Source organism: Microtus ochrogaster, chromosome 5 (genome assembly GCF_000317375.1).
Source record: "Microtus ochrogaster isolate Prairie Vole_2 chromosome 5, MicOch1.0, whole genome shotgun sequence".
In the NCBI taxonomy this organism is placed as follows: domain Eukaryota; kingdom Metazoa; phylum Chordata; class Mammalia; order Rodentia; family Cricetidae; genus Microtus; species Microtus ochrogaster.
Genome location: NC_022012.1, coordinates 38,007,024 through 38,032,967, shown reverse-complemented (window position 1 = coordinate 38,032,967; position 25,944 = coordinate 38,007,024). Strand labels below are relative to the sequence as shown.

The window sequence follows — 25,944 nt, the reverse complement described above, 5'->3', positions numbered from 1 at the left end:
AAAAAAGAAATTTTACTTAATATTCTTTTTCCAGATAATATAAATATTTTGTCTTTAAATTTTTTTATTTACTACTATTTGTGTGTGTGTTTGTGCATGGTTATCTGTAAGGGACCGGGGGTGCCATGGCCTTCCTATGGAGATCAGAAGACAATTTTGTGGTCTTATTTGTTTGTTTGCTTTTAAGATTTATTTTATGATTATGAGTGCTTTATCTACACTCATGCCTTTATGCCAGAAGAGAGCATCAGATATCAGTAGAGATGGTTGCAAGCCACCTTGTGGTTGTTGGGAATTGAACTCAGGACCTCTGGAAGAGCAGCCAGTGTTTTCAACTGCTGAGCCCTCTCTCTAGCCCCTAGAAGACAACTTTGTAGGGTCAGTTCTCTCCTTCCACCTTTATGTGCATTCCAAGGGTTGAACTCAGGTTGCCAGACTTGCACAGCAAGCACATTTACCTAGTTTAAGTCTTGGTAATAGTCTTTTTTTTTTCCTCCAAAGATAAAGAGATAGAGTATTGTAGTAGTTTTTAAAATTGTGAGGGAATCTCTTTTTCGTACTGAGAGTGTCTGTCTGATTGAGAGTGCCCTCTTACAGTGATATAAACATAGTCCAGGATTTCAAAAATATCTGCAATTTTATAGGTTTGTGTGACCCAGCACCTATGATCACATAGTATTTGCTGTCTCCAGCATTAGGATTGAAAGATGCTGTTCCCTAAACAAGAGTAACCCTTTCAATCTCATCGGTTCTAGGTGGAAAGGCCTTCTTCTCCGTTCTCCATGGCCCCACAAGCTTCCCTTCCTCCGGTGCCACCAAGACTTGACCTTCTACAACAGCGAATATCTGCTCCTCCCAGCACTTCAGTTCTGGGGACTACTTCTAAGGTAAAGCATTATCCATTTCTGCACTTTGATGGGCCTTTCTTATATAAAAGTAGTTTTGATTGATTTGTTCCCATCTTGTTTCCATAGGCTGCTTCTGGCTCCCTTCATAAAGACAAACCATTGCCAATACCTCCCACACTTCGAGATCTTCCACCACCACCCCCTCCAGACCGGCCTTACTCTGTTGGAGCAGAAACACGGCCTCAGAGACGCCCCCTGCCTTGTACACCAGGCGATTGTCCATCTAGAGACAAACTGCCCCCTGTCCCCTCTAGCCGCCCAGGGGACTCATGGTTGCCTCGGCCAATCCCTAAAGTACCAGTAGCTACCCCAAGCCCTAGTGATCCTTGGAGTGGAAGAGAACTGACCAATCGGCACTCACTTCCCTTTTCGTTGCCCTCACAAGTGGAATCCAGAGCAGATGTTCCTAGGCTGGGAAGCACATTTAGTCTGGATACTTCCATGGTAAGTCCTGAATTTTAGACCATTTTGCTTAGGAGTATCTGTAGGTGGATTTTATGGTCAGAAGTGTTTTCATTGGACTGGGTGTGGTGGTAAATACTTTTAATCCCACTGAAGGCAGAGGCGCTCAGACTTAAGAGTTCAAGGCCAACCTGGTCTACAGAGGAGTTCCCGGAGGGAGACAGCTAGGGCTGTTACAGGAGAAACCCTGCCTCCAAAAATAAATAAATAAATAAATAAATAAATAAATAAATAAGTAAATAAATAAATAAATATTAAAAAATGTGTCTCTATATAGTGTAGTGTAGAGTATCTGGTGCCAGTGACCACGTGGGAGTGTTTTACCAGAAGTTAGGTTAAATGGATCCTTTAGAGTGCATGAAAGGAATTCACAAAGGCTTTGAAGCAGTCAGTACGTGGAAAGACATGTGAACTCTCTCCTAAACTGGCTAACAGACTTCAAATTTGGAATGAACTTAGATGGGTAAATTGGAAAGGAGGTTGGAAGCTAATGAAGAGATAGAATGGGAAAAATACAGTTTAGCACTGTAATAACGCTTAGATGACTCTTGGTTTCACAGAAAAAAAAAAAATGGTAACATTTGAATGGCTCCAAATGGTGGCATTCTGGAATAGCATCAATGAGAACATCTGTTGAGCTTAGATGTAGACTTACTTATGCTAGAAGTAATATTTCTATAGACAGCTAATTTTATTTCATCTGTTTTTAGAATTAGAATAAGGTATTTCCTAGCTTTCTTCTGACTCTTCCACTTGAAATTCCTTCAGAATCAGTATCTATAAGCAATTCTTTCTTTTCTTTTCTTTTTTTTTTTTTTTTTGAGACAGGGTTTCTCAGTAGCTATGGAGTCAGTCAGTCCTGGAACTCACTCTGTAGACCAGGCTAGCCTCAAACTCAGAGATCCACCTGCCTCTGCCTCCTGAGTGCTGGTCTTAAAGGCATGTGCCTCCACTGCCAGGCTATAAGCAGTTCTTTTATCAGATGTTATGACTCTTGGATTTGGGAGGTCTGTTAATATTTTTGTGAGTTTTTTCCACCAGTAGGTTCAGTAAGAGGAGATACTTAGCTACTTAACTGTAGTTGGGAAAGGTTTTTTTTTTTTTTAATATCTTTTCTTAATTTGCAGAATATGAATAGCAGCCCAACAGCGGGTCCAGAGAGTGAGCACCCAAAAATCAAGCCTTCCTCATCTGCTAATGCCATTTACTCTCTGGCTGCCAGGTAAGCATATTAGAGTTGTATTTATTTTGTGCAGTGGGTATTTCTTTTTTTTTTTTTTTTTTATGAGATAGGGTCTCCCTAGGTAGATAGTGATGTCTTAAAACTCAGAATCCTAAACTGGATGTTGTTGGTGCATGCCTGTATCCTGTGCTTGAGATACTAAGGCAGTAAGTAGTATTGCTACAAGTTTACAAGCTAGCAAAACTCCTTCTCAAAACAAACAAGTGGCTGTGGCTCAGTTGTTTGGATACTTGGTATTCTTCCAGAGAACCTGAGTTAGATTCCCAGCACCCACATGGAGGCTCACAACCATCTGTAACTTCAGCTCCAGGGGATCCAATGCCCCTGGCCTCCTTGGGCACCTGCACTCATTTGCACATACCCATTTGTAGACACGGCTATGTGTCTCATGTTTTATTATAACTAAAAGTAATAAGAAATGATCTTAAACAAAAAGTTACATCACAAGTCTACTATTCTGGCCCCCTGAGTGCTGTGAGTTTTATATTTTGAAATATTTTCTTCTCATGTTTTTCCTTTGTGCTGAGTCTTTTGTTTTTATTAATCTTCTTAAAGATTTGGTTTTGTTATGTTGCTGTGACATGATTTTTTTTTTTTTGTTTTTTTGTTTTTCGAGACAGGGTTTCTCTACTTTTGGAGCCTGTCCTGGAACTAGCTCTTGTAGACCAGGCTGGTCTCGAACTCACAGAGATCCGCCTGCCTCTGCCTCCCGAGTGCTGGGATTAAAGGCGTGCGCCACCACCGCCCGGCCTAATCTACTTTTTTATCTCTTTATTCAGGTTACTTTTTTATCTCCTTATTTTAGATTTTTCTGATAGGAAATAGTGAAGAGAAGTGATCATACTTTAGAGAAATGCTTTTGACAAGCTATATAATCTTACTACCATAGATGGGTTTTTGTATTGTGATTTGCTATGCATTTCTAGCATTCTGTTAGAAAGCCACCTGCTATTCCATGTTTTATGCCTTGGGGGAAAAACAATGCTAACGGGAGCATTGTAACAAAACTTACTTGTGAGTTGCGGGTAACTGGGACCAACTGCCTATCCCAGCTTCACATTTGGATCAGCCCAAAGCAAACTTTGTAGTTGATGCATATTTTCCTAAATATTTGCCATGGTCAGTGGAAATGATAGTACCCTAGGTACTATTTATTTATTTATTTTAATTCTTCCAGGCCTCTTCCTGTGCCAAAATTGCCATCTGGGGAGCAGGGAGAAAGTGAAGAGGACACGGAGTATATGACTCCCACATCTAGGCCTGTAGGAATTCAGAAGCCAGAGCCCAAACGGCCTTTAGAGGCAACCCAGAGTTCACGGTATGCTTCCAGCAACCCCAATTGGAGCTAAGTGTGTTTACTTGGATAATTCACCTGTCTTTCACCTGCTTGTTTTCTTATTGCACAGACCGTTACGTAGTCAGAAGTAAAGCAGAAAGAGAAATCTAGACCCTAATGTTTACATCCCTAATAGCGATAAGCAGTTGCATTGTTTTCCACTGTGTCACAGTGACCTCCGGAACGTGGGACACCATTAGCTTGTCATGAGTCAGTCTCGCGGTATTTATAAATGGTATAAGTACAAAGAGAATATGTTGTTCTGAAAGAATCAGGGTCTAGGACAGTTAGAAACAGGTTAGTCTTCTTGAGTTTGCAATTAACAGAATTCTGTTTGTGAAGATCATTGTACCTCTTTGTGGTTCAGAGCGTGTGACTGTGACCAGCAGATTGACACCTGCACGTATGAAGCAATGTATAACATTCAGTCCCAAGCACTCTCTGTAACGGAAAACAGTACCTTTGGTGAGTAGCCTGTCTTCTACTAAAATTGATATGCCTTGTGTGGTAGCACCTGTCTGTAATTTTAATGCTTGGGAGTCTGAGGCAAAAGAATTTCAAGTTTGAGGCCAGCCTAGCCTACATAGCTAAGACTCAAGTCTCAAGACTAAGAAGAAAAAAACGCTAGGGGTGCTCTGTAACATTCGGCTAAGACAGCTTATCCAAAGAGAAAATTATTCTCAGTGCTCTTTGGCAAAAAGTCTTTGACTCATGTACAGAATGGGCCCCACTTTCTTTTCTAGGTACTATTTCCTAACTTTTCCTCCTCCCGGGGCCTGGAGACATCTGTGTTATATGGCCTGGACCTCAGGACTAGCGGCTTTCTTTTATTCCCATTACATTGATGAAATTCTTTTGTGTGGGGGTAGTTCCCATGGTAAATAGTTTATCAAGATGAAAGTTCAAGAAGCCTGCACACACAAGCCTTTGGCTGATCTTCTCAGTTAAAATATGGGTAGGAGGCTGTAAAATAGCACTTGAGTCTTGGCATCAGTAGCTGTTGACCTTAGCAAGAGTGACTGTTGACGTGTTCAGCAAGAGCAGGTGGAGTTTTTATTTTATCCATCTACAGGCCTCAAATGGTATTTGGCCCACAGTAGACATTTGAGTACCTTTTGAATGGAATAAATGGTTGTGTACATGGGCGAATGAGTGGATCCCTCTGAGCTGAAGCGTGTTAGCAAATGAAGTATGTCAGCAGAGAACGATAGCTTATACCAACTTTATTCCAGGGGATGGGAATTTGGCTACAGCCCACACCAGTACTGGCCCTGAGGAATCAGAAAATGAGGATGATGGGTATGATGTGCCTAAGCCACCTGTGCCGGCTGTTCTAGCTCGTCGGACTCTGTCTGACATCTCTAATGCCAGCTCCTCCTTTGGCTGGTTGTCTCTGGATGGTGATGCTACAACAAGTGAGTCTGCAAGCTGCCTTACTTGTCCTGGATTAATGCTATCTGGCCTCTGATTTATAACTAAAGTCATGATCTTCTGGTGGCAGTAAGTCAGAGAGTGGATAGAGCAGGCTGTGCACTGTATCTAAATGTTGGAGAGCAGGTCCTAGGTCCCACATTAGGAAGTGAAACTCTGCAGGTGGTGCTTAAACCACAGCTCCTCCTGTAGGAGAAGGCAGGGCTTCTAACTTTTCTGAGTAGATAGAGGCAATGTTGTTGTCCCTGGCCTCTTCTCATGTCATGTGTCCCTCCCCCCCAGCTAAGCCCTATCCTACTGGGAAGGATTGTACTGTCCTCAAATACTAGCCCTGCCCCCCCCCCCCAACACACACACATTAGTCTCTGGTATCCAGGACTACTCTTGCACCTGTGGCTGCCTGGTAGGGAAGCTGCCAGAGTAGCTGTCACTTTGTTCTCAAAGTTATCTTCAATCTCCAATGACAGCTGATGAAAAAGATGTAGAAAAAAAAAAGAATGGGCATATGACATATCTAGTAGGTTCTTCACTCTGTAATAAGAGTCTAGATCAAAACCCAACTTGTAGACTGATGACCTAGCTCAGCAGCAGAATACTTTACCAACCTGGGTTCACACCTAGCACTGAAGATAGATAAAAACCCAGACTTGTGCCAGGCAAGCACTTGAGAGACGGAAGCCCGAGTACAGGTGTGAGTTCGATTCCAGTCTTGGCTATAGAGTGAGCTCCTGTTTTAAAACAAACAAAAAATATAATTCTAGCCTTGTAACAGAGGAACACATTAGCATATTGTTATTGTTGCTGCCATTAAATTGGAGCTTCCAGGATTTGCAAATATTTTTTTCTTTCTCTTTTAGACTTCAATGAGAGTTCCCAAGTTCCTGAGCGCCCCCCTAAACCATTCCCCCGGAGAATCAACTCTGAACGAAAAGCAAGTAGCTATCAGCATGGTGGAGGTGCCACTGCTAATCCTGCTGCCATCGCTCCCTCCCCACAGCTCTCAAGTGAGATTGAGCGCCTCATGAGTCAGGGCTACTCCTACCAGGACATTCAGAAAGCTTTGGTCATTGCCCACAACAACATTGAGATGGCTAAAAACATCCTCCGGGAATTTGTTTCTATTTCTTCTCCTGCCCACGTAGCTACCTAGCACATCTCTCCTTGCCATGGATTCAGAGGACCCATGAGCCGGGCTCTTACTCAAGGAGCACCTAGGAAAGCAGTGACTTCTTTTGGAACATCACAGTGAGGTCCTGCCTTTTCTGTGGGTATCGACACCCATGGTTCCAAGATTTCAAAGCAGTGGAATGAAAATGGAGCAGCTGGTGTGTTTCACTGTTACATTGGTCTGAAGAGTGTGTTTGTAGTCCTTCAGTTCCCAGTAGGAGAGCGTGAGGTTTTATTAAATGGTAGCCCATCCCTGCAACAGTACAGAAAGCAGTAGAAATGCTGTTCTGTAGCCCTAGTTAAAGATTTAAGACTTTCCTGTTAAGGATGTGTATGTGGTCTGTCTGTGTGTCCTCTGATTATAAGATTATCCTGCTGTGTGTGAATCCAGGCAGGGAGTTAGCACAAGAGCTTCAGGAAAGAATCTGAAGACTCCCATCTACTGTGGTATTATTGCACCTGGCCCTGCTGGATGTTACAACCTCAACACTCCCCTTTGGCTTAGATTATCATGTGCTTAGCTAAGTCTTACCGTGTTAGAATACCCTCTGTCCTTTACCCTTGAGATTCCTTACCCTATCCTTTCCTCATTGGTATTCTCTGGCTTGCTGTGACCTGAAGCCAAGCAGCTTATAGGATGTTTTTTCTGATGTCTGATGGTATTGGTTTGTTTGGTAGAATAGGTGGGAAAGAAAGTACTGTTCTGTGGTTACAGTTATGACTGATGCTAACAGCTAACACTGGTCACTCCAAAGTGCTGTTTCTATAGGAACGTTGAATTTGTTAAAATAAGATGTTTGAATTCTCCTAATTACCTAATGACTGGTTTGAAATAGAGGCCTTCATATACATTCCATGTCTTCCCCAGGAAATAGTCTGTGGGAGTCTGTTGCCTTGGTGCCAGGTATGTGTTTCCGATGTAGGTCTTGAGTCTTTCTACCTAACAGGAACAGAAGAACATTTGTTTCCAGGGTGGCTTTCCAGCCCAAATACCATGGAGCTTTTAGGGAGCTTCAGTCACATACTATTTAGATTTACAAAATAAATCAGTAAGGACTTACCTATTCAGTCTTTCTTGCCAGTGGTTAATTTCAACTGAGGAATTTCTCCCTTGAATAGGAGTGAGGTTAGCCTTTCAGAAATTATTTCTTTCCTTACCCTCTAAGGGGTAGGGATAACCCTAATTACCTTACGGCATTTGCTAATGACTAGCGCCTTTCCTGCATTGCTTCCACCCAGTGACTTGGTTGTTCATGTGCCTAGGGCTTTGGGAATGATTTCTCTTTCTCCTTCCTTGCCTTTATATTGGGTCCTACATATAATCACTGTATCATCCACAGTGTTCACATCATTCATTGAAATCTTTCAGTCAAAGACAGTTTGGGACATTATAGTAATTTCTGTATTTACAAGTTTATCTAGATTTGGAGTCAGTTTGGAGACCTTCTTCCTAGTCACTGTTACAACCCCTTGGGTTTAGTTAGTTCTCTGCCTGGAGTCTTGCTGACTTCCCTGGCAGCGTTGTCCTTTCTCCTGTCACATGCAAATTGTTTTTTGCATGAATCCACTCTATCCTTTATGTTCAGACAGAATTGGCCCACTAAGATTACACTTTCTTTCTAGTCTTAACATCTTTGCAACTAAAACCTTTTGAACTCTCTTGGTTTCTGGATGCTTCAAGGTATTAAGGTTTTATCCACTTGCCTCAGAGCTACTTGTGTTCCCAGGGCAGACTGCTATTCCAGTACTTTATGTGAATTTGCCATGGTTACCCAGGGTCTCCTCTACATAGCGGTAAATAGGAAACAATAGTTTACAGCTTATCATCCACCTCAAAAAAAGTTCCAATTTTGTGTTCCTTCGAACATTGAAAGCCTAAGCCAGGCTTGGTCACATGTGCCTCTACTCTCAGTACTAGGGAGATGGTGGCAAGATGATGAGAAGTTCAGGACCAGCTCAAAGCTGCTCGAACCACTTTTTCAAAACAAACAACGGGGCTTGAATAGATGTCTCATGGGTTAAGAGTAGCTATTCTTGTAAAGGACGCAGATTTGGTTCCCAGCACCATGTGGCAGCTCACAACCATTTTTAACTCCAGATCTAGAGGGATCTGGTGCCTTCTTCTGACCTCTGTGGGCTCCAGGCACATACATGGTGTGCATACATACCATGCAGATAAAACATAAACATAAAATTAACGAAATATTTTTTAAAAAGTATAAAAAACAAAAATTTGAAGGCCTCAACAGAGAACTTGGAAAAGGTTGCAGGCCTAGTCTCTCTGTATTGTAGTATTTCTTTCCTTGCAGATATTGTCTACTATGTGAAGATCTATCAAGAAAATAAATCATTGGCTATGTACCTTCTGCCTTTTCTGTGTATCCAAGTCTTCTGTGGAGCACTAAGGATTAGCTCAGTTGGTAGAGTTGTCTAGCATTCACAAAGCCATGGGTCAGCCCCACACTGCACAGAACAAATGGTGCTGAGGTACACCTCCAGTCCCTAGCACTCAGGAGCTGAAGACAGAGCATTAGAAGTTCAGGGCCACTCTTGCCTACATAGCAAGTTTGAAGCTAGCTTGGGCTGCATGAAACCCTGCCTCCAAAAGAAAACAAAAACCAGATCTGTGGCAATTACTGTCCCTACTACCTAGGGAAATGACAGTTTTGTCCTGCTTTCTGTTGAGTGCCCGTTTGAGCTCTGAAAGGGGTGTTGAGTGGGAGTGAGTGGGCGTTTGGTCCCTATGATGGACAGGCACATGTTTGATTAGCTTGGGTGTTGGTTTATTAGATGTATATCTGTAGGCATCAAGGATTGAGACCATCGTATGTAGGCCTTTCCTTTGGGCCCCAGGACATGCTGGGGCCTGTGCCTGATATTATTAGGTAGCCTTAGGGAGGTTTCATGCCACTCAGTTTGAAAATAGTCTCCAAAATGGAATTTCTTTTTCTTTTGAAGGCACCAATAGCCCATTCTTCTTTTTCCATTTGGATAGTAAGTTTTAATTCCTTGGCTCTTCCTCTAAGTTTACCTAAAATTGCTCTTTCATAAATAATCTAGTTTGGGTTTTGCTATTTTTGGCAAGCCCATCCTCTTTTTCTGCTCTATGTTACAATTACGAAAACAGCTTTAACGTTTTCCTATTCCTCAACCTCCTTAGGCTATTTTATTCAACAGAGACCATTGCTTTTTCTGTGTCTTTCTAAATTGCTTTGCATGCCACTTTATTGATGGATCACTGTCTCGCCAGGACTCAAGGGAAGACTTTTCTAGTTCAGCCCCAGGACTAGACTCCTCTAACTGCCCTCCCACTGTTCTTCTAAAGTGAAAAGTTCTTACAATGTTTTTAAAATCCTGTGGGTTCTGAAATATACCTCCTAGTTAGCAGACTGGGCAGCTCTTGACCTCAGCCTTTGTATGTTAGTATTTATTTAAGCAGTGAATTGACCCTGGCTGACCATTCTCTTTCACTTCTTCCCCTCTTCCTCCTCCAGCCCCTTCCTGCATACTCTGCCATTTTGTCTTTCTCTTTCAATTTTCAGACATCCCTTCACTGGATAACGTAGTACTGTCATAGTAGTGCTGGCATCCTTTGGCTGTTCTGTGGGGTATGGGATGGATAAGAGTCACTGTTCTTCATATTTAAAATATTTATTTCCTCTGTGGGAAAGAAAATGTGTTTTATGGTTCAAGTAGCAATCTTACAAGTTAATTTTTATATATAACTTGCTTGCAGACCAAACCAGGAATCAGCTGTGTATTCATTTTATGGCACCATTAATAGGATTTAGTCTTTCTGTGATGATCAGCCATGGTGTTAATGCTGAATGTTCTACCTCACATCATGAGAATCAGAAGGCTGCAGGCCTTCTCAGACTTTCCTTATTTCCATTGGCCTTTCTGACTCTAGAATAATCACTCTACTGAATAGATTATTCTAACCACTGTCCTGGCTATAACCGTTTTCTAATTCCTACAAATATTGGAGTGATTACTATGTGTCAGAAATGTCAGCTGTCTGTTCTTCCCTGCCACCTCATGGTGGTTTACTGGTGTTGGGAAGTTAAGCATGGGCTGTCCTTAACTCTTTTTACATTTGACTATACATGTGTTTATTCACAACTCTTTTGTATAGAGTTATTTGTCCTTAATAGCGCTGTCTTGCTTCAAATTAGCCCGACTTTCCCATTAACCCCTGTTGTCTTTCTGTAGCCTTGATAATATTTGGGAGATTCTGTTGTGTATACCTCATGGATTATCCTTTTTTGCTACAAATTTCATAATCTCTTCAGTGGGTTGAGGATCCACTGACTGAGAGTTGCACAGTAGAGCACTAAATGCTTAAGCAAAGCTTTTGCTTCAGTCTGCTTTCCAATCCAGTGCCTTTATCTTTTTACTGAGCTGCTTTTGTCCCAGGTCCTTCTTGTTGGAAAGGTTTTTGTTTTTACCCTTCTGGGACCTGTCACTATCTCCCGTACAATTTGGGATTTCTTTTCTACTCTTTAGCAATCTGTGTCATAATTCTGTCTTAGGATAGGTGGAGGGGTTGGGAAAGGGTGAGGCCCTGATTCTCAGGAGCTGGTCAGGAACTGAGCCTGGATTCTGTCCTCACAAGCCTTTCCAGTGCGGGGAGCTTATTAAAGGTACCAGAGCCTTACTGCTGACGTTATCATCTGGCACTTGAAGCTTCAAAATTCAACAGAAGTACTCTAGCACTACACAAAGCATCTGGAGTCAACTGTGATCTCAGTCACACACGGGCAGTCCTTCTGTAGGAATACACACAGCCATTTGATGCATGGGAGACTTGGTTCTTGTATATTACTGGCTGGAAAACTTAGACTTAGTCCCTACGTATACTTCACAGCATATTAGTATACATGACCCCAAAATAGGTACCCTTGACTTTAGTTCACTTGATCTTCTTACAATGAATGTGGTTCTTTAGAAACATTCAATAATTCTTGTAAAGAACAAGAGAAAATTAAACCTAATGATTCCATGGGTCAGAACAGGCACCCTGAGGAGTCTGCGCTGAGCTGTATCTCCTGAGGGTATCTGTTCACCAAGCTGGAACTCTTGGAGCGAACCTGTCTTTGGAAGTAGCATTAGGGATTTTAGACCAGCCTCAGATACATTGCAAGGTGACTACGAGACTGGACTCTTGAGTGTCTTGCCTGTTCATGAAGAATATTTTCTCCTCTTCATTTCCAGCAACAGGGAAAGCAGCGACACCATCTGGTGCATGAGTGGAGGTACTCTCCTCAAGTGCGAGTTCTCCCGCTGTAGTTTCCTTTATGTCTGGTAGTTTGAAGGTGCAGTCTTTCGTTTTGGGAAGGTCATGGAGGCAGGAACATGAGGTAGCTGCAAGCAGAAGGACAGTAATACTTAAGTTATGTTCTTAAGAAAGAATACACTCAGTGAGATTCATACCCGCACTGGGCCTTACAGGAAGAACAGAGAGATTGTGGCAGATTGAGAGCCTCCAAGAAGAGATCTGCAAAGGGACTTCCATGCTGGAAGCACAGTTTCTGTTCTGCTGTTCATCTGGAAAGGTGAAGTTGAAGAAATCACCCCCTTACCCCCCCACCCCCCTTTTCCGGCCTTTTGAGGATAGGGTTTCTCTGTGTAGCCCTATGCACCCTGGAACTCGCTCTGGAGATCAGGCTGGCCTTGAACTCAGAGATCTGCTTCTGGAGTGCTGGGATTAAAGGCGTGTACCACCGCCCAGCTGGAAATACCTATTTTTAACTTACCCAGAGTCACTATCATTTTTGCTTCTTCATTTCTTCCTTTTTTTCTCCGTAGAGTCTTGGCACCCAAGATTGTTTTTCCCACTCATGAGGCTGTTCTAGTCTGTTCTTGGGTAGCATTTCTTAGCCTCCGCTCAACCTCGGGTCTTCTTCGATGTTACTTAGAGTGCAGATCCCGCTTCCACTGTAGCCACTTTAGGCTTGGCCCTCTTCTGGTTTTAGTGCTGATACCTGTTCATTCTGTGGGCTCTTGACCAGTCTCTTGCATTTCCATCCTCCTTGTTTCTCTTTCTGTGAGGGAGCCTGCAGTGATGTACTTAACTCTGCTTTCCTAGGAACCTTCGGATATTTGCCAGGATATAGATATTTTCAATGTCAAATAGAGCTTGTTCTGTGAGCTCCTTAGACAAGCTACCTGTATCTTCCCTGTCTGGTTGCTTTTTCTCTAGTCCTGTAATAAGTGTGTGGTGGGTTTTGTTTGCTTGGGGTATTTTTCTCTTCTTTTTTTTTTTTTTTTTAAGATCAACATCAGAATGAGGGATATTTTTCTTTTAGGGGTGGGGGGCGGGGAGTAAAGCTATGCTTCTGCTTACCTGGATCTTTGGACTCCCATCTTAGAGCCTGCCCTGCATTTTAAGGCATATCACACATACTTACCCTGCTTTAACTTCTAAATATTCAAGTCATTTGGTATACACAGAAGTAACCTACTAATCCAAAGATAGGCATTGAGGCTCATGGAAAGGGCGAGAGCAGAGTGCTCATTTGATGTCTAGGCTCCTGAATGAAGGAGGAGAGGGATAGTAGTGCCATGTGCCTTCAGCGTCCCAGGAGATCTGGGATGCTTGCAAGGGAAAGTACCAGTATTTCTTGGTTCTAGTAAGGAGCACAAGACTTAAGAAATAGAGAAACAAGGAAAGGGAGAGCCTACACATTGTTCTGTGCCTGATGAAGAACACCATGGAAAGGGCCAGCTGCTAGCCAACAGCTGCTTAGGGATCGTACAGCGTCTTCCCTGTTTTAGTGCTTGAGAAAAATGTGGCTGACCACTCCTTGTGTTGTACAGAACCTAGGCTGAGCGCCAGCCTCAGATCTACTAATCTGGCAGCTGAACAAATCAACCAAGAGTTGCGAGCACCTGGTTCTGCAGTCCTGTTCAGTCCCACAACTGAATGTGAGAGGCAAACCTCCACATTGCCTCCAAGTTTTCTTCCCTCTAAAACAGAATGGAAGCCAGAGAAGAGGATTGCACAATGAATGCTGTGTACAGCTCCTTAGGCTCACACTGCCTCCCGACGTAGGCCCAGAAGTGGGGTGTGTGGTTGCTGTTGCTCCTTCCCCACTACCTCTCACCCAGTAGTGGAGAGGGTGACCATGTTTTGGCTGTCTTGAAGTGGTAAGAGGATTGCAGGCTCTGAACGCTCTCTTGGCCTCTCCCCTGCTGTCTGGGCTAGTGAGCCTGCCCTGCAGTGCACAGAGAGGAGCCGCCTCCTGACCTAGTCAGCACCCTTAAGTGGGAAGTCTGACCTCTGCTGAGAGGTGCTGGGCACGGCAGCTGTGAGGTACCTCCTCCATCTGCTTTCTGGCTGTGCTGACTTGGGATTTTTAACCTTATATATCTTTTCCTTTATTCAAAACAAAACAATTTTTAGCACACTGAAAAAAAAAGCCAAATGTTTTGTGCCTTTCTAAGGCAGCGCTGTATCCCAGGCTGCATTTTAGGACTTAATATGGAAATACCAGAGTCTGAGTTCCTCTACCTGGAATCTCGTTAGCCCTAGAGTCTTGGGGACAAGGATATCTGGCTGGAGAGGTGGCACATAGGTGCCTATAGTCTCCTTTCTCTGCCATGAGGCTTCTTTGGGAAAGAGCAGCACTTTATCTGGCATTGCTTGGTTGGTTCCAGGCAGCAGTTAGCGCTCCACTGCTCCTGATGTCCTGCTCCCGCAGCCTCCTGGAAGAGTTCCCTGTCACGTGGAGCTGAGGGCTACCCTCCTGGAAGGGGAGATAGTTTATTTGTTGTTTTTCCTTTTGCTGGATCTTGAGCCAGCTTCAACCTCCTGCCTCTCCTCAGACTTGGCTTTCCCTTCATTTGAAGACTTCATCCTTAAAGCATTAAGTGGCTGGTGCCCTTCAGGGTCTGATTGCCCCCAGGGAGAGGCCATGGAACCCAGAAGCCTGTCATCCATACTGTCAGAGGTTTCAACCACAGTTTCCTTACCCTCCTCTTTCCCATTTCTCCCCTGCCTGTAGCTAACAAAGAGTGGGGGATAGAAACAGTTCTTTTTAAGGTCCTCCTCAGTCAAGATTTTAAAATTCTTGACTTGGGTGGGGCAAGAGAGAACTTAATATTTTCCCCAGAATAGAGTCCCAATTTGTATATCAGTGTTATGAAACAAAACACACTTAGGTGAGATTCTCGTGGACTATTTTTTAAATGTCATTAATATAAAAAGATTTCTATTAGCAGTATTTAATCATTCTCTAAAGAGCAGACAGAGGTAAATACTCCTGCAGAGTAGCGGAGCTTTAAGACTCGTTCTCTCAAGTCCATGTTGTTTTGCCAGTGTACTGATGTGTAGAGGTCTGTTATACTAATTAGAGGTCTGTTATACTAATGTTATTTATTAATTTTTTTCATTTCCATACAGTTAACTAAAGAGCTTTTTCAAACACCCATGTCTGTAAAAAATATTTTTAAATAAAATTTCTTTTGTTGTAGCACAATTGAGTTCTGTCTCATCTGGGGCTGGGGTTAATACACAGGGCAGCTTTGAGACCGATGGCGGTGGTACAGGTGATGGGGTACACAACAGGGGCATAGCTGTCAGTTAGCACTGAGCAGCATGCGGCTCAGCTCTGTATGCTTTAGAGGTAAAGGGACAGTCTTCTGAGAGCCTGTCACTCCTGTGATGACACCTGTGATTCTGGAAGCATCCATGATGAATGGGAAGTGCATCAAGCTTTTGGGACAATAACACTTTATTTTTCTAACACATAATATATAAAAGGAAACAATTTGCAAATTTACAGACAAAACCATATATATATATATTTGTTTGTATGTATGTATGTACACACACACACTTACAGATGCACACATACTCCAATAGCTCTTGCCAGGCCAGGTTTTCATCTCTAAGTACCATTCTCCCACTTAGACTCTCCTGGGATCTGGGCCCATAAACTCGCATGTAGAAATTTGGTACTAACCTACCTATGAGCTTAATCCCATACCAGTAGACCTCCTCTGTCCCATCGCTTCTCTTTCAGTCTCCCATTCTCCACTGAGGAAGCAGGAAGCTCAGGCTCAGTAAATAGCCTTCACTCAAACGAACAACAGTGCTGAGCTTCCTAACTCACCGACTAAAGGATTTCTACCAAGCCCTGACTTCTGCCCAAAGGAAAAATATCCCAAAAATCCCTGAAAGAGCAGCAGGCAGGCAGGCAGGCACAGAAGCAGTGCTGCAGCTGCCTCTGGACTGTGGGCCTCTCTCGAGGAGCGTGTGAACAGTGTATGTGACCACATGTCCAGGTCCCACATCATGTGATACAGCCTGTGAGGGGAGAACACCTGCTCAGAGGGGCAGCTGATGGCAGAAGATGGATATGCAGCCTTTGGCTGTGTACAGAAAAAATCCATTTGGGAAAAGGGGAGGAGGGGACAAAACCCTTCCCATTTCTGGGAGACTGAGGCTCCCAGTCACTTGGGATAAGCATTACTCAGTGGACACAAAGGAGGACTTGGTCTCTAAAGCCAGGCCTCCATGGCCAAATGAGATCCTCCAAATGGCGCTTGTCCCAGTTCTTGGCCCTCTGGACCTGAGTGGGAGTCTTCCCTGCTGTCCCTTTAGCTTGGGGTGAAGACTGAGCAGGGAGCCGGAAACATTGGTGAGTCAGCTAATGCCTCAGATCGATGTATTTCTCTCCCTGAAAGGGGAAGAGAAACAACCAGAACATGAAGAACCATGGGGTTCACAGCATGAACACCAAAATGAGAGATAATGAAGCAAAAGCTGATGAATTTGCAACAGCTTTGAGGCAAGCAGCAGAAATGGGAAGGGGACAAGAAAAGACAGATGTCCCCCAACTAACTATCTGCAGTGGGGAAAGAGGCTATGCTTTTAGCAGAAAATAGGGTGGGGCTTTGCTGTCTTTCTCCAGGGTCCCTCCACCATGGGCCTCGTCCTGCCATTGTCAGTAATGTAAGGCAGGATGGGCCTGCTCCCCATCTCCAACCAAGGAGGAAGGATAGAAAGAGTTAGTGTTCAGGAACAAGTACCATCAGCCCACTACCCCGATTCCTGGCCTCAGGAGCTGCCTCCTACCTGGTCTCCTGGAGCCCTCTTGTCACCGGTGCTGCCCTGTAGGAGAGCCATCTCTTCTGGGAGCTTATCTGACTTAACTTCAACTACAAATTCACTCTTACGAGTCGGGGGTAGCGTGCTGGGAGGAGGGAGGTGAGAGGTTGGCAACTCGGGGGACAAGGGAAGGGAGAGCCTTTAGGGATGAATACTCTACATAGTCTCTGGTGCTTTGGGGCCAGCTCAGGAAGGGAGGACCCGAGGAGGTGTGGCGGATGGACGTTGGGCAAAGGTCCAGTTTCTGCTCTCAAGGGTAAGTGGACACTAGGTAGAGGAGGTTCCTTATGAGGTAGCAAGCTGGACAGCCAAAAACGGGGAGGGATTGAGGGCTATGAGCCTGGCTTACATCTCTTGTTTTCCTGAGCGTCCACACGGCAGTTTGCCCTTCTTGTAGAAGAAATAGAGGGTAGCACCCAGTACAGCAAGGACCAAGATACACACGATCACAGCCACAATGACCACACCTTTGCTCTCCGGCTGTGGCAGCTTTTTCTCTGTCAGACAAAGACACTTGTAGTCACTCCCTGCCCCAGGCTGCCACATCGCTGTTGCTGCCCCACCCTAGCCAGCCCAGGGTGACAGATGGGCTATTACTATTTCTTCACAGGACAGAGTGGGAACCCTGGCTTACCTGTGGAGGTGCTGTTGGCTCTGGTATGAGGACTGACTGTGGAGGTGCCGAGGCCAGTGGTCTGGCGGAAGTCGGGTGTGAGGGTGGTTAAAGTGACTAGGAGGCAGAGGAAGGGCTTGTTAGTAGAAGCGCACGTTAATGCCCTGGCCTGGGCATGCCCATCATCCTCGGCAGGAAGGCAGCTCTTACCCAGCTTGAGGATGATGGTGGTGGTGTTTGAGCCCTCGGAGTTGGAGGCTGTACATTCTGCACCTGTCTCCAGCAGCTCTGGGGTCACAAGGACATTGAGGGTGCTCACAGCTGTCTGTGGATCTGGGTTCCATTCCGTTGCCTAGAAGGAAATGGACAGCTCAGAGGGGGAGGATCTCCGGCCATGGCCTCAAAGCCTCGGCAGGGATTAAGAGGACGTCTCACCGAGGCGTTGACATTCCAGGAGATGGTGGGCCGAGGATGTCCTGAAGCCTCACAAGACAGGTTCAGCACTGCGTTCTCCTGCACCCACACCTTCTTCTCCTTTAATGCCATCCACGGGGACCCTTGAGGGAGGGAAGGGTTAGACCCCCAAATCGCCCGCTTCTACTTTCCCACCACAGCTCTCAGGGTGCCAGCTGACTTTTTTGACCTCCGACATCTCAAAGCCATCCAATTTGGGTTGATCACTGTACAAAGGGCCTCACCAAAAATGCCCACGCTGACCAGCTGTGTGCGATTCAAGCCAGGAACACTAGGAACAGATGCCATGCAGAGATATTGTCCCCCTGCTTCCCGTTTCACGTTGTTTAGCTGGAGGTCAGGCCCCTTGCCCAGCAGCTGGCCTGTCTAGGGGTGAGAGGTAGGTCAGGGGGGTCAGAAGGAGCAAGCTCGCACCCACAGTCTCAAGGCCATCTGTACCTTGTCTCTCAGCCACTCGAACTCAAGGTCCTGGTTACTCTCTGCCTCACAGGTCAGTGTGAGGCTGTCGCCTTCCTGGGCTTCAGGGGCAGCTGGATTCACTCGAATATCAGACACATCTGGAGGCATAGCAAAGTGTGAGCCTGGGCAGGCCCCCCCAGATCCCCCTCATCTCAGGCTGAACCTCCATCCTGGTGCCTCACAGTTCACTAGCAGCTCCTGGGAGTCACTTGACAGGGTGATCATAGTTTCCAAGTCCAGGCTCTGACACTGGTAGAGCCCGCTGTGTTGCCTCTGCGCAGGTTCCAAGACCAGGATACCGTTTTCATCGGTGGTCTCCTCCTCGATCTCCCCAGTGTTGGGGTTCTGGGAGAGGACAAGAGGGTGAGCTGATACCCCTCCAGCTGCTGTGTCTGCCTCTGTGCCTGTGCTCTTGCACACCCTCCATGCACCCACCGTGGAGCCCTCCGAACCTGCTTGTTGATAGTGAAGTCGGGCTGAGGGTTGCCGTCCGTCAGACACCTGATTTTCACATGGTCCCCTTCCTTCAGCAGTCCCTCGGGCTCTACTTCCACCCACACCTTTTCTGCAGGGTCTGTGTGGGCAAAAGCGAAGGCTCTCAGCCCAAGGCTTGTCCCCGAAATTTATGCAGAGGGACCAGCAGAAGTTCCTACCAGGCCCATCCCCCAAAAACCAGAGGAGCAAGTCAAGACTTACAGAAAACAGGAACAGTGACCTCCTTAGATTCCTTCATGTGGTTCCCACTGGGCAGCCGGTAGTTGAGTTCACAGTAAAATTGGGCGTCTTTGTCCTCCTTAACTAGCTGTGCCTTCAGAACACTCTGCAAGGTGTACAAACCACTGGACTCCACAATCTGTGACGACTGAATTTGGACACCTGGGCAGGAGGAGGGACGCAAGACTTGGCCTCAGCACCCCTCAGCCCCCAACTTCTCCCGGGGATTAGCAGGGAGATCTCTAAGGCAGAGGCCCATAGCCAAATACAAACTGGTGCCCCTTCAACCCAGCACTTTTATTGTTTGTTATCTGCCCTAAAAAGACATTTACACCTTAGCACATATACGAGGACATGTGTCAGGATCACCCCAGAGACAAAGGAAAATGGAGTCAGGCAAAAGGCTTAGTGGTAGCGCATGTTCTTAGCATGTGTAAGACCTTATGTTCAAGCCTCAGAATCCAAAACAAAAGTCCAAAGTGACGAAAAATTGAGACATTACATGCTAACAGGAGAATGGTAATAACCACATCATATTCAGTATGACAGCAGGAGGCAAAACGGGTCTATCTGACCAGACTGACCTGGACACATTACAAAAAGGGATGTGTGGCCGGCCACATCACCATGAAGGGCGGAGCTCCTTGGGCTCAGCACTATTGATGTTGTGGATCAGAATTAATTCTTTGTGGTGGGGCCACCTTGTGCGTTGTAGGATGCTGAGCTCTATTTTTGACCTCTACCTACCAGATGCCAATAGCAGCCTCTGAGTTTGTGCCCCCAGACACTGCCAAGTCTCCCTCAGATAGGTATGTATGCAAAATCACCCCTGGTGGAGACAGTAAAAAACACAAGCCTTGCTGGGCAGTGGTGGCGCACACCTTTAATCCCAGCACTCAGGAGGCAGAAGTTTCCTAAATATCACTGTGAGTTCAAGGCCAGCCTGGTCTACAAAGGAGTTGCAGAACAGCCAGGACTACACAGAGAAACCACGTCTTGAAAAACCAACCCAAGCCCGGCGATGGTGGCGCACGCCTTTAATCCCAGCACTCGGGAGGCAGAGGCAGGCGGATCTCTGTGAGTTCGAGGCCAGCCTGGTCTACAGAGCTAGTTCCAGGACAGGCTCCAAAACCACAGAGAAACCCTGTCTCGAAAAACAAAACAAAACAAAAAAAAAAAAGAAAAAGAAAAAGAAAAACCAACCCAAATCAATACAAAAGGTAAGCTTTGAGCCAGGGGTGGTGGTACATACATAGTATCCTAGCCCTTGGGTGACAGCAGTCAAAAGCCAGCCCGAGTTGTTTGAGTTCCTGTCTCCAAACACCACACAAAGCTCTACGCTGCAGCAAACATTGTGAAGGACAGAGAAATAAGAACAAAAGAAGCAGGGCAGTGGTGGCGCACGCCTTTAATCCCAGCACTTGGGAGGCAGAGGCAGGCGGATCTCTGTAAGTTCAAGACCAGCCTGGTCTACAAGAGCTAGTTCCAGGACAGGCTCCAAAACCACAGAGAAACCCTGTCTCGAAAAACCAAAAAAAAAAAAGAACAAAAGAAAATAACAGTTGACAGCAGAAGTCATCTCTGGGAGGAGTCAGCCAGAAAGGAATCCTAGCTTTTTATAGCCTAAAGTTTTCCCCAAAAAAATTTTTTTGTGGCTTGGTGGTACTGGTGCACGCCTTTAATCCAAGTACTTGGGAGGCCAAGGCAGGCAAATCCCTGTGAGTTTGCAGCCAGCCTGCTCTACAGAGCTAGTTCCAGGTCAGGCTCCAAAGCTACACAGAGAAACCATTTCTGGAAAAGCAAACAAAAAAAAAAAAAACAAAACAAAACAATGGAGAGAGAGAGAGAGAGAGAGAGAGAGAGAGAGAGAGAAATTGTGGGGCCTGAAGAGATGGCTCAGAGGCTCCAAAGCTACACAGAGAAACCCTTTCTAGAAAAGGAAACAAACAAAACAACGGGAAGAGAGAGAGAGAGAGAGAGAGAGAGAGAGAGAGAGAGAGAGAGAGAGAGAAATTGTGGCCTGAAGAGATGGCTCAGGGGTTAAGAGCACTGGCTGTACTTCTAGAGGTTCTGAGTTCAAGTCCTAGCAACCACATGGTGGTTCACAACCATCTATAAGATCTGATGCCCTCTTCTGGCATGCAGGTAGGTATACATTTAGTTAGAGGCACTCATACATAAAATATAAGTAAATACATAAAAGGTAAATTTTTATGATGATTTTTTTATGCATATGAATATTTTGCCTGAATGTGTATATGTGTACCACTTGCATGCCTTTTGCCCTGGAGGTCAAAAGAAGGCATCAGATCCTCTGGAACTGGAATTGTGGGTGGCTGTGAGCTGTCATGTGGATGCTCGGAACTGACCCGAGTCCTCTGCAAGAGCAACCACTGCTCTTAACTGAGCCAACTCTCAGCTAAAGTCTGAATTGTTCAATAGCATATTACCTGTATGGGTTTTTTGTTTCGGTAAAATTTCTAAGAGAACGCGCTAGGTGGTCCTCCAGAGCCTAGGCAGTAAGGGAGTACTCACGGTTCTCCTCCTCCTGCAGGGGCCGACCATTCTTGTACCAGATGACTTGAGGAATGGGGTACCCATTCCTCCCCACACAGGTAGCAACCTAAAGAGGACAGGATGGGAATCTCCTTGCTTCTGACAACCACCTCTGCCCCAGCTTAGCCTGTTCACCATCACTTGGCTTACTGTATCTCACCTCCCCAAGCTCTTGTCTGTCCACGTGGATGCCCACGGCATTGGCCTGGATGGTTGGCTCTTCTGGAGCTTCTACAACAGAAGGGAAACGAACCGAGAAATGGAAACCCATCTTTACATGGTCCACACTATCCGGAAGGCAGGAATGGGGGGGACACTCACTGTAGACTTGGAGCTCAATGTAGTGATCCTGGAGCCTTGGCCGCTTGCTCTTGCAGAGGAATACACGCTCATCATGGGGAGTGACTTGACTCAGAGACAGAGCATCTCCTGGGCCCTCCAGGCTAAGGCGGTGCTCGTATTCCCCAGGTTCATTCTGGCCCCGGCCCTGGCGCACACGGAAAATGGGTATCTGCCTCTCCTTGTGAATCTAAGGGCAAGGAGCAGAGAGACGAGTTACCTACCTGAGGGACAGTGTTTCCCACCTACCGCGGCCCTCTGAAGCCCAGGCACTCACCAAAAACCAGTCCACGTGGCTGAAGTTGACTGAGGAATGCTGCGGTGGGCCACACTTCAGGTAGGCTGTGTGGCCCACTTCCACTTCCACCACGTCTGGTGTAGGTGTAGGCTGTTTGTCCTCTCCTGGCACACCTGGGGAAGGGAGGCCCATGCCCAGGCAGCTTCGTCAGCCAGCTGCTCTGTCCTGTCCTGTCCCCTCTCCTATCCTGGCTCACTGCAGCTGTTCCACTCCAAGGGTCTGGAGAGGGCCCTGACTTCACAATGCCCACAACCCAACCTGGATCAGACCTCTCCCAGTGGAATATGGCCTGGAACATAGACAGAGTGACTGGGTGTCTCTTAAGAGAAACTGGCGGAGACACAGATAAGGAGAACATGGGCTCTGGGCCAAGAGGAAGGCCCCTTTGCTCCTGGGCCCCTTCCTAGTCCTGGTGAGCTCAGACTATGAGAATGCAAGGCATGTGCCAGGCTTGGGCACAACAGGCCCCTTTGTATCCCCACCTCCCCAGGGAAGACGTCACTATTCTACCCTCTGCCCCCCCAATTCTCTAGAAGACACGGTGGGCCAACTCTGGCTAGAGGCCACAATTCATACTCCAGAAGCAGCATGTCAAGGAATATTACAATACAATCTGAAGACCCCATCCAAGTAAAGAGGGGTCAGAATCCCCTACAAGAGTTAGGTCAAGGACCAAAGAGTGGGCAGGAGGTGACGCCAGTGGTACCAGCCCTTTGGGAAGGTGATGTCACTGGACACAATCTGGCTGGACACTGGGATGCCTGGATTGTGTGGCTTCCAGGCTGGAGGTCAGGCAGGTGGGGTTGTTTTCACCCAAGAGGAACCTTGGATAGCTGACTCTTTTCCGAGAGCCAGAAAAGCAGGGCAGAGTGAGGCTCTGTTTGCTGCGCTGCGACTGCCTAGCTGGCTTAGCCCTTTCCCCAGAACTAAGGTCAGCCCGGGAGGCACTAGACTGGAGTACCCCAGGGACGAGGCTGGCACTGGACAAGAGGCCAGCGAAGTGGGTAATGCCCAGTCCTCCCCTTTCCCAGCCCGACTAGTGGCTGGGACGGGATAAGGAGCCAAGAATAACACGCGACACCGCTGCGGGACGTGCAAGAGAAGCACGGACCCAGAAGCGTCTGTCTACGAGATGGCTCAAATAAAAGCTCCGAGGTGCCCCCGATGCTCTCTATCGGACTCTAGTCCCTAACATAAACTGTTTCTGTTGTAGAACTTCTCCATTCATCGTCTGTCCCCTGTGATCCCGTCAAACCGGTAGGCGCGAGGCGAACCACAACACCCGCTGCTGTCCTTGCCAACGCCCAGCCCGAGCAGAAGCCACCTCCTCCCTCGCTCACCTCCAAGCTGGCCTGAGGCCCAGGCGGAGGGGGGGGGGTGTTCGGCGCCCCCCTCCAACAAGGGAAACAGCTTTTTCCAGCAACAGGCGGGTGCAGAATGCACGGGTTGAGAATGCGCCCCAGCCGCACCTCTGTCTAGGCTCCAGTCGCGGGCACCCAGAGCAAGCACCTGCGAGAGGCCGGCCCTAGAGTCCTGCAGAGGCTCGGCCCCACCCCTTCCCGCTCGCCGCTGCAGCCTCCTGGCTGGGTCCGTTACCAGAATTCTCTAAAACCTAGGCTGCAAATCCGCTGCAAAGAACTTGCACGCACGCGGAGCACCTGGGAATTGGGGACTCTGACTAGAAGCGTCCGCCCGGGTACAGAGCCCTGGCCTCTGCCTGGCTGCTAGCTCTGATTTCCGGCACACTCCGGCTCCGTCGAAGACATCCCCCAATTCCCAACGCCTGGGTCCTGTGGGATGCGGGTCGGTTTCTCCCCCAACACACATGCACACACAAAGAACTCACCCGTGACGCGGCGACAGCAGCAGCAGGCTGCAAGGAAGAAGGCGCAGACCAGCCTGGGCAGCCCCATGCTTCCCCGACGGAGGGAGAGAGCCAAGTGAGGAGCTCGCGGCTGTCGGGGGCTGACGTCAGGGGGGCGGGGGAGGGGACCCCGGGCGCCGCCAGGCCCCGCCCCGCGCAGCCCCCCGCCCCCTCCTCGCGCCCTAGGGGGCGGGCCCGGGCGCTCCGGCTAGGAGCTGCGCCCCGATCAAGGCTTGGAAGCCAACTCCCGCTTCCCAACCTCCTGGCTCGGAAAGGTTGAGGGAGGAATGACAGGTGTCCTGAGGCTCAAATGACTGCCCGAGGCGACAGAAGAAGCTGACCGGGTGGCCTTAGAGCCGTCCTGGACACAGTAGCAGCGCTCACTCGGGTTTAGCCACTACCAGCGGGTGTAGCCCCTGGGACCCTCAGGCAGAGAAACAGGAGGGCGGTGTCCCTGATGGGGGCCTCCCAGTCAGGCTCCTCTCTCTTCTGCCCTGCTTTGGAGACATGGAGCTGGCCCTAGTCGCCTTCTGGAACGGCCGCTTCACTGCGGCGGCTGCCGGCTTGGCACTACTCCAGAGTCTTCGCTATCCTGGCAGCCTGGGAGGAAGAACTGTGCCAGGTCCCACAGACCTAGAGGTGCCATCAAGGGGGCAGGGGAGTTGGAAACGGTGCCTTTTACTTACACTGTCCTTTCATATTCAAGTTCCTCCGAGTCCCTCTTATGCTAGAGAAGGGAGGAGGGGGCTAAATTCACAAGCCCATGGTCCACATCCAGGCCTAGATAATTCTATTCCAACCCTCTTCATGCCTTACTGGTCTCCGGCTCAGTTTCCCCTCACCTGAATGAGGAAAGGTTAGTACTAATGGATGTACAAATCCCTCACTTGATCTCCCAGAAACCTATTGCTCCTCCTAATGCTTGCTGGTGGCTCAGTGGCTGGAGGAGTCAGATCCATTAAAGAGATACCTGCAAACAGTCTCCCACCCAGCAAGAGGCCGGGAACCCTATTCTCCCTTTTCCAAACCCCAACTTCTCCCTGAGTCTTCTGAACTCTAGAAGTAAGGCTCAAAAAGACCTCAGCACCATCGCTTCAGGAAGGGTTTCACGCCTGCTGAGACTCTCACGGGGTGGGGGTGGGGGGTCAGAGGGGTTTGTACTTAGGATAGTGGTCTGTCACCCTGCAGGCAGCAGCATTTCTGCTGCTGCCCCAGAGAAAGGGGTGAGGCAGCAAACACCAGAGATGGCCAGGTGACTTGAGAGAATGCTCTGGGTTGCGTTCTGATGACTCAGAGATGACTGGCAAACCACATCAACCTCATCTCTCAGAGTCTCATTGACCCCTCCTCCCTGTCCATTAGTCTCCAGCCAGAGCCATGCCAAGCCTGCAGGGCGACTGGCGTAGGCCCTTGAGGGGAGAGAATAAGAGGGTCCCGCCTCCTCTACCCTCCAGAGTGAGGTGACGGGCACTGGCCCCTGGCCCAGAGCGAAATAGGAAGGTTGGCCTTTTTCTCTGCAGAAACGGCTAAAGGATGCTGCCTGAACAGGCAGGCCAAGTGCTGCACCCCCCCCATCCCCACCCACCCCGTGTCTTCATTTAACACCCTTAACTTATCACTCTCATCTCTGGCAGCCTGGAAGCAACACCAGCTAACCACCAAGGACAGTCGATTCTGAATTCTTCCTCTTCGATTGGTGCCAGGTGGGGGTTGAAGGAGTCATTTCTGCAGTGAAAGGGAAATAAGATTAGAGGCCAGGGTGACATCCCGTCCCTCCCAGGTGCATATGACCAAAGCAAACAAATACACTGTACTTTAGGAAGCCTGGCTCCTGTGGCCAGACTATGTAGTAACAGTTTGGAGAGATTAGCAGGCCAGAACTCTCATCGTTTCTGTGTCTCATTTCCAACTAGGGGCTTGAAGACACCCACTGGTGTCTTAACATTGGCAAAGAAGAGCTACGGAG

At 47.4% G+C, this 25,944-nt stretch overlaps 2 protein-coding genes across 4 annotated transcripts in view; one reads left to right on the top strand and one right to left on the bottom strand.

Moving 5' to 3' along the window:
* Cbl (Cbl proto-oncogene) overlaps nt 1-15,022 on the top strand; it is an 85,938-nt gene extending 70,916 nt beyond the window's left edge. Inside the window, exons 10-16 of the mRNA XM_005347167.3 lie at nt 756-887; nt 975-1,352; nt 2,498-2,592; nt 3,791-3,931; nt 4,317-4,414; nt 5,182-5,364; nt 6,238-15,022. Of these exons, the coding sequence (XP_005347224.1) occupies nt 756-887; nt 975-1,352; nt 2,498-2,592; nt 3,791-3,931; nt 4,317-4,414; nt 5,182-5,364; nt 6,238-6,530 (1,320 nt within the window). The 3' untranslated portion in view covers nt 6,531-15,022. The remainder of the gene's footprint in view (nt 1-755; nt 888-974; nt 1,353-2,497; nt 2,593-3,790; nt 3,932-4,316; nt 4,415-5,181; nt 5,365-6,237) is intronic.
* Mcam (melanoma cell adhesion molecule) lies at nt 9,628-24,138 on the bottom strand. 3 transcript variants are annotated; one of them, XM_005347165.3, is made up of 16 exons: nt 23,961-24,133; nt 22,094-22,227; nt 21,799-22,006; nt 21,638-21,708; nt 21,457-21,544; nt 18,904-19,083; nt 18,660-18,781; nt 18,390-18,552; nt 18,187-18,305; nt 17,973-18,114; nt 17,710-17,831; nt 17,485-17,626; nt 17,296-17,391; nt 17,011-17,158; nt 16,629-16,746; nt 9,628-16,230 (listed from the first exon to the last, which is right to left on the bottom strand). In XM_005347165.3, exons 1-16 carry the CDS (start codon nt 24,025-24,027, stop codon nt 16,201-16,203), a joined length of 1,950 nt encoding a protein of 649 aa, XP_005347222.1. In that variant the 5' UTR covers nt 24,028-24,133; the 3' UTR covers nt 9,628-16,200. The 3 variants fall into 3 exon arrangements, with proteins under 3 accessions (XP_005347222.1, XP_026635229.1, XP_005347223.1); XM_026779428.1 differs by lacking the exon at nt 17,296-17,391 and having other exon boundaries at nt 23,961-24,138; XM_005347166.3 differs by lacking the exon at nt 16,629-16,746 and having other exon boundaries at nt 23,961-24,132.
* Between the last annotated feature and the right edge of the window lie 1,806 nt (nt 24,139-25,944).